An 8,292-nucleotide genomic window follows, 5' to 3' on the forward strand; every position below is an offset into this window, starting at 1 on the left:
TAGGCTGCGGCTCCTGTGGCAGTGGGTTGCCATGGGCTACCGTGTGTAGCCAGCAGCCAGCGTGAGTGGCTAGCAGCCACCATGAACAGCCGTCCAGAAGCAACGTCCTCCACAATTAGACTGAAGAACAAAACGACAGCAACTTGTCTGTTCCCCTTCTCCCAATTCCCTAGCACTGTTCCCATCCCCCCAATTCCCCAATAAAAATCTTAAAAAAAAAAAAAACAGTTCCTAAGTTAATGAATGAATCAGTTACAGGAGATGCTATGTCAGGAGCTAGGTCCTGTGCTGGCTGAGCTCTTAGAACTCTTTCCTTCAATCCTTTAGTGACCCCATGAAGAAGTTTGGCTGTCCCTATTTTGTTGAGCATTCTTAAATAGATTCAAATAGGAGAAGTCATCGTCACAGCTATGTTAGGGGCCAGGACCACCCCCAGGATTGGTGCTTTACTAGGAGGCCTTACTTGCAGGTCTCAGCATTTGGTTGTACGCATGTCATGCGCCATCCCAGCGAAAGGACACAGCACAGTCAGCAAAGGGGAGGAGTATGGGGTGAAGTCCAGGGGAGTCCTGTGTAGTTTCTAGAGTCCTTTCCCCGTGGAATCACAAGGACACTTAATTCCCCCAGGACTGAGGTATGACAACACGTGAAATATTGTCTGCCTGGGAAGCTAGCTCATTAGAGACTGAGCGCCCAGGATTTTTACTGGGGGCTGGTCACACAGGCACCCCCTGTCTGGAACATACCAACATTCTAGACTCCCAGAAGGAAAGCAGGTGTTCAGCAGAACAGCTTAGGCCAGTTAGGAGCTTAGGCACAGGGAGTGCCTCTTATTAGTTAGGGAATGCTGGGCACCCTCCTGAAATCCAGGTTCCCAGGCAGGCCTTCCCAAGGAGAGCAGTCATCCTGCTGTGTTAACCCTTTTTGCCAGGCTGTGACCTCCAGCATCGAACAGTAAGCAGATGCCACAGCCGAGACTCCCATTGGGACCTGGGTATCTCCAGGGCCACAGCATCCCAGCGCCGCATCAGTGTCACCCCATCCCAACTGACTCATTTTCCTTTCTCTAGCTCCTCAATTCTTTTCCCAAAACAGAAGAATTTATTCCAAAGATGATAAAAATACAAGATTACACACTGGAAACTATCAGTTGATGTAATTTTGTCACATTGGGACAGATTTTCTCCAAATTGTATTCAATGCATGCTATTGAGGTAGCTTAGGGGAGGTCCGATCGCAGTATCTCTTCTATTTTTAAACTCCAGGACACAGTAGAAATGCGTTTCCTTTGACTCCCATGCACACATCTGTGTGTATACATGAGGAGGGTATTCGTTTCCTGTGACTCCTACAAATGCCACAAATGTAGTGGCTTAAAATAACACACATTTATTCTCTTACAGTCAGAAGTTTGAAATGGGTCTGACTGGGATTAAATCAAGGTGTTGGCAGGGCTGTTTCCTCCTGGAGGCTCCAGGGGGAGTCTGTTTCCTTGCTCCTTTTTTAGCTTCTAGAAGCTGCCTGTATTGCTTGGCTCATGGCCCCTTCCTTAATCTCCAAAGTCAGCAATGGCCTTTCCTCCACCATAGCATGTATCCCTGGATTATGACTGTGCTCCTTTCCTTGAGGAAGTCTGTGGGTTCTGGGACCCTGACACCTTCCATCACAGGGCCTGGCTCATGGAGGTCTCAGGCAATGTGTGGTCCACAGGTGAATGGTCAAAGGCTGAGTAAGTACGGGCTTCTCCTGGCAAACTGCTCATCCCTTGAACCATTGCAAGTCCTTTGTGTCCCCAGCCCAGCTGTCACAGCTTTGATCATGATCACCCTGGATTGTGACTATCTGGGTCCCTTTCTTCCACTGGACTGGGAACTCTGCAGGGTAGGAGTCCCTGGAGTTGCCAGTGCAGCATCTGGCCCCCAGGAGTGTGTGCTGCAGAAAGCATTGAGTAGTCAGGACAGCCAGAAGGTTCCTTCTGAGTGGCTGGATGGCCTCCATGTTCTGGTTGGTGACAGTGCTGTTCTCTCCCTGCAGATCCCGCCCCCAGATCCAATCTGATCTCCCATCCAGATGGTGGGGAAGAGCTGGAAGCCTTGGTGAGAGGAAGTCCAGAGGTGACAGGCCCTGGTGAGTGGGCATGGAGGGGCCACCAACATCTTGGGGGAGGGTGATAGGGTCCTGGGGCGTGGCCTGTGTGTGCCCTCCATCCTCAGAACCTCCATCCACACCCAGTATGCCTACTCAGCCACTGGGACCCCTGGCTCTGGGCTTCACTCTTCCACACGCTGGCTTCTGTCCCCTCGCCCCAACGGATCAGGACCGTCATTCTGCATGCCCACATTGTCTTTGTCTGTTCAGCATTTAGCATGTGACTGTCCTGGTGCTTTTCCTCTGTCCCCTCCTGGTCCTTCCATACTCAGCAGGGGGAGGCCTTCCATTCTTCAAGTTGGTCTCTCCATCTTTCTGCCTTTTGCCCCCTGAGCACCCAGGTAGATGTCGTGGTCTATCTGTTTCACCTTCCTCTGTACAGGCCTAGCCCCCCTTTCTGGCCCATGGAGCAGGACAGCAGATGGTCACGTCTGTTAGTAACTCAAGCCTGGGCCTAAATGCTGCCAAGGGCATTGACTCTGCCACAGTTCCCCAGAGGAATCAGGTTAAGCAGTGAGGATTCCTGATGTGACACTGGTCAAGCAGTCTCTACTGGGAAAGCAGAGGCAGGGCCTTGCTGGGAGCATAGGAGGCTTTATTCATGGTTTGATCATTAACATGAGGAGAAAGGCCCCTGAACCAGAAACCATGGAATGATGGCTGCACAGCTCGGTCAGCCTCCGCCCCACCTGGTCAGCGTGCAGCTCCATTCACCTCTCAGAAGTTCGTGAGCATGGGCCCTCTGCAGCCTCTTGATCAATACACCACTACTTTCATGTAGGTGACTAACCCAGGAAGAGAATCCTGTAGCCTCGGATTTCTGTTTCTGCTACCTCAATATATAGGCTATTCACAAGCATGTAAAGCCACGGCTTTACTAACAAGCAAATGTGTCCTCCATGGCGGCAATCATATGGCATTATCATTTATATCTCATGCCCCCTTGAACAGTGCATTTTTAGGAAGTAGGCCTTAGCTGATGAGGGTGATGGTGGAGAGCATCTGCCAAAAAGTCACCCCTTCCTTGTGGAGGCCCTGTGGTTGTCCACTCCCATCTTAACCCTCCTGGACATGGGCTCATTGTTTCCTGTGATGCCAGTGCTCCCTGGATCACCACTTTGGCCTCTTTTCCTTTGTCCCCATGACAGAGAGGCTTGACTCAGGACCCATCCCCCATTCTCCCTCTTGTCTGTGTCCTCACCCTACAGCTCCTTTTCACCCTTTTGTACTTTCCCTCTCTTGCAGACATGGCTCAGGCCAAGAACTCTCCCCTGCTGCAGGACTTCTCAGGAGAAGGACTCTCCCAGGAGATTATGGAGACGATTTCCAAGGATGGCTTCTGGAACTCCAACTTGGAAGAAGCCTACATGGACGAGAGCTGGTTAGATAGTTTGCTAGGAGACCCAGAAAGTCTTCTGAGATCTGACATTGTCACCAACATGGAAAGTCCCACAGAGTGCAAGAGTCATGAACTCAAGAGTGGCTTCAGTCCTCGGTCCCTCCTTTTCACAGGAGAGGATTCTGTGATCCATGATCTTCCTGAAGAAAGCCCGATGCCAGCTAAGTCTCAGGAATGTAGGAATGACTTTGGCAACCACTCAGACCAGAGTCAGCAGGATGCTGTCCAGGGAGGCGAGAAACCATATAAGTGTAGTGAATGTGAGAAGAGCTTCAGCTGCATTTGCCATCTTATCCAGCACTGGATTATTCATATGAGAGAGAAACCCACTGTGAATGCAGAGTATGAGAATGGTTTTGACCAGAGTTCGTGCCTTTTTGTGTATCCAGCGACTCACACAGGTTACAGATCCTATGTATGTAACAAACATGGGAAAACTTTTAGTCAAAATACACACCTTCTGTGGTATCAGAATAGTCACACTGGAGAAAAACCACAGAAGAGTCATGACAATGACCGTCCATCAGGTCACGGCTCACAGCCTGTGGAGCAGCAGAAAACCCACACAGGTGGTAAATCCTACAAGTGTAATGAGTGTGGCAGGAGTTTCAGCCGAATCTTTGGTCTTACTCAGCATCAGAAGACCCACACTCGGAAACGTTATGAATGTGCCAAATGCAAGGCAACCTTCAACTTTCGCAAATACCTCCTGCATCATCAAAAAATTCATGCTGCAAAAGCTACCTTTGAGTGTCAGGAATGTGGGAAGGCCTTTCAGCAGAGCTCAGCACTCATCAAACACCAGTCTGCTCACACTGGAGACACAACGTACAAGTGTGATGAGTGTGGGAAATCCTTCAGCCATATCTTGACCCTAAAGAGCCACCTGAGGGTTCACAACAGAGAGAAGTCTTACAAATGCAATGAATGTGGGAAAGCCTTCTACCGGAGCACTCACCTTAATGAACATCAGAGGATTCACACGGGTTACAGGCCCCACAAATGTCACAAATGCGTCAAGAGCTTCAGCCGGCCCTCCCACCTGACTCGACACCAGTCCGTTCATGCCACAGAAAAGCGCTACAGTTGTACCGAATGCAAGAAGACCTTCAGCCATAATGAACACCTTGTTCAACACCAGAAAATACATGCTACAGAAACCCGCTACGAATGTCAAGAGTGTGGTGAGCGCTTCATTTGCAGCGTGACCCTAACATGCCACCAGAGCATTCACACCCAAGAAAAACAAGGACTTGATGAGAGCAGGATCTTGAATCAAAACTTAGACCAGAAAGAGCAACCAGGGATCCACGAGAAGCACTTTAAGTGTAACAAATGCGAGAAAACCTTCAGCTGCAGCAAATACTTGACTCAGCACGAGAGGATTCACACCAGGGAGAAGCCCTTTGAGTGTAACCAGTGTGGCAAAGCCTTTGGCCAAAGTATGCAGCTTATTCGCCACCAGACCATCCACTCTGGAGTGAGGCCATATCAATGTGGGGACTGTGGAAAGGGCTTCAACCGCAGTACTTCCCTCACCAAACATCAGTGCATCCACAAGAGTGAGCACCCCTTTAAGTGTAATGAATGTGGAAAGACATTCAGCCAAAGTGCATGTCTCTCAGAACATCAGTTAATTCACACTGCAGAGAAATCCTTTAAATGTAACCAATGTGACAAAGTCTTTGTGCACAATAACTACCTTATCCAGCATCAGAGAACTCATGCCAAAGAGAAGGCCTTTGAGTGTAAGGAATGTGGGAAGACATTTCATCACAGCGGGCACCTTTCCAAGCATCGGAGAGTTCACACAGGTGAGCAACCCTATAAATGCAGTGATTGTGGGAAAACCTTCAGCCTGAGTGCTCCATTCATTCGACACCGGAGAGTTCATACTGGAGAAAAGCCTTACATTTGTCAGGAATGCGGGAAAGCCTTCAGCCAGAGCTCGTGCCTTTCTGTTCATCGGAGAGTTCACACCGGGGAGAAGCCCTTTGTGTGTGCTGAATGTGGGAAAGCCTTTTCCCAGAAAGCAAATCTGAGGCAGCATGAGAGAACTCACACTGGGGAGAAGCCTTACATCTGTGATGTGTGTGGGAAAGCCTTTGCTCTCAGCGCCCATCTCAGTCAGCATCAGAAAATTCACACCCAAGAGAAACCATATTGATGTCAACACTGTCAGAAAGCCTTTCCCTGCTACTTAAATCTACTCCGACATCAGCAAGTTCACACTAAAAATAAGAAGTAGCAATACTACACGTGACCATTGGGTGGCAGCAGGGTCCTCGACATCTGAGAACATCATCTGAGGCCTAAAGTTGAAGCTATCACTTTGTAAGCGCCCCCACACATACCCGGCAAAATAGATAAATATCTTTATTAATAAAAATTGGAAAATTTGCACACAATTTTCATGAAAACACGAAGCTGTGTAGCCTCCAAATTCAGAGGTAGACTCTGGAGCCAGTCTGCTGAGGTGAATCCTAGCTCTGCCATCTGCTACCTAAGTAATCTAGGGAGAGTCATGGAACTTCTCAGGGACTCAATGTCTTCACCTATAAAACAGGCACAATAATAGTTACCTACCTCAGAGGGCTGTTGTGAGGATAAGTAAATAGATGTAAAGCACTTAGAACTGAGTGCCCCTCACATAGTAAGTACTCACCAAGCATGAGCTACACTTAGGCATCAGATCCAACAGAAATATATTCTTTTATGTTAAAAGGAAGAGAATTAGCAATGCTCTACTTACTACACTTAATGTTCTTAACTAATATTATACATGGTTTTAATTTTTTAAGTTTTTCTCCAACATACCCTTGGCTTAATTCAATTCCCCAAACCTTAACCTTTTTTTTATTTTTTATTTTTATTTATTTATTTATTTTTTTAGCTGAGCCATCCTGCCACCTGTTGGCAGCTCAGCGGCTGCTCAGCTTGGGCTGGACTCGAACCGCTGTTGCCTAGAGCTCAAACTCTTGAACGAGCTCTTAACCCACTGAGCCACTCGGCCGGCCCCCCTTAACCTTTTTTTAAAAAAATAATTGTTTTATTTTTCAATTAGTTATATTATTAACCTTAATCTTTTAATAAAAAGTCTAGCCTTTCCCTTCCCTCCTTTCTGCTCTGTCCTAGTATTTTCTTAACCCACAGAAAGCCAAGGGGACCACATAAACTAACATCAAATGACTAAAACTTGCCATTCCTAACCTCCCAAACCTCTGACTCAAAAGAACTCCCTCCAACATACACATGCCACCTTTTCCCATAATCTTGCCCTATTTAAAGTTGTTGGTTATATAGTATGAGACCCAGTTTGTCATGGGAGTTAACAATACTGGAAACAGCTGGATTCAGTTAGGAGAGCTGCACTGGATGTTGCCACACAGCTAACATGATCTATACAGATGAGCTTGGTGGTGAAAATTGTGATATATGGTAACAATGGCTAGAACGTTCCTCATTTACCATTTGTCCAAGCTGGCTACTCACCAGATGCTTTGCTAGGTGCTAGGATAGAAGCTGGAATCCAAGGAAAATGGATGGCCCCATCTTCATAGAGGAGTGCTGTTGACAACTGACATCTTAAAGTGCCCCATTCTCTCATGTCACAGCAAGTTCTGGGGTCACCAAGGATAGTTGGAAGCCCAGTGAGGAAACAGGGCTTCCTGTTGGAGCCCTCAAGTCAACCACTCACCTTGGCCAGTCCTGTTCTACAGCCTAGACTCGCCTTATGGAACCTCACACCCTGCTTCCTCTTTCTTTATGGCACCTTTACAGCTCTGGGCTTTCGTGTCCCACTCTAAGCAACTCAGTCACCCGTTTGCTGAAGTACAAACAATCTTATGAAGACACTAGACACACACTTCAAATGTCTTTCATATTTTTGGCGCTAAAATAGTTTAGGAGTATGTGCCTTGGGCTTTTGAAATCTTGCATCTTGAGTTCTGTTTTGTTTATTTTATTGTTGAAATCAGGAACTTAATGGCTGACCACTGGGCCCACAGCACAGCAGAGAGATACTGGTTTTCTAATGGCTGAAAGGTTCAACTCCCTGCTCTTGGTCCCTGCCCTTGGAAATGAGTCTAATCTGGGCAACAGGGCTGTTCTATACCAAAGTGGTGTACAAAGTGTCACAGGGTGGGGCAGAGGTGGGAACTCAAATTGAGAAGTGTGTTCAATGAGACCCTGTAGTAAATCAGCAGCCAGTAGCAAGGGGAGCAGTCTGTAACTAATGACCTGTGTTGCTGTGGGCCAGTATAGAAACACCCTTCATGTATGCATGTTGGTTCTCTGATTAAAGTTTTGAGTCTAAAAGTGTTGGTTCCTTCTCTCAGCCTGGTGCCACACACCTGGCCGGATGCTGGGCATAGACTCCCTGCCTGCCAAGTGCTCACATTCTAGTGGGGAGGGCTTGCACTGGTGAAAAACATACCCTAAGAGGGCAGTTAAGTCTGTTATCACAAAGTGGACGGGACATGGACCACAGAGGAACCACACAATTTCAGATACACCACCAAACCACTTTTCCGTTCTAGTGCAATCCTAGTTAATTAAGGAAAAAGTGTGGACAGCACTGTGTTTACTCAAATTACAAAGACACAGCAGGCCTCACGCTCAGGCAATAATTTTAGCTAGAATTTAGTATTCTGCTCTTGGCATTTATTTTCACTCCCCTTCTTCCCCCTTTTTTTCTTTTACTGACAAAATGATACTGGTTTCCCAGTCATGGTACTGGTAGAAAG

The 8,292-nt window shown here is 47.4% G+C and overlaps 1 protein-coding gene across 1 annotated transcript in view; it reads left to right on the top strand.

Annotated features, from left to right (window-relative positions):
• The window catches only part of ZNF473 (zinc finger protein 473), a 13,504-nt gene extending 7,048 nt beyond the window's left edge, over positions 1-6,456 (top strand). The window contains exons 2-3 of the mRNA XM_019658244.1: positions 2,035-2,127; positions 3,394-6,456. Coding sequence (XP_019513789.1) covers positions 2,035-2,127; positions 3,394-5,714 — 2,414 coding nt within the window. The 3' untranslated portion in view covers positions 5,715-6,456. The remainder of the gene's footprint in view (positions 1-2,034; positions 2,128-3,393) is intronic.
• The last annotated feature ends 1,836 nt before the right edge of the window (positions 6,457-8,292 follow it).

The sequence above is a fragment of the Hipposideros armiger genome, unplaced genomic scaffold (genome assembly GCF_001890085.2).
Source record: "Hipposideros armiger isolate ML-2016 unplaced genomic scaffold, ASM189008v1 scaffold_283, whole genome shotgun sequence".
Classification (NCBI taxonomy): Eukaryota; Metazoa; Chordata; class Mammalia; order Chiroptera; family Hipposideridae; genus Hipposideros; species Hipposideros armiger.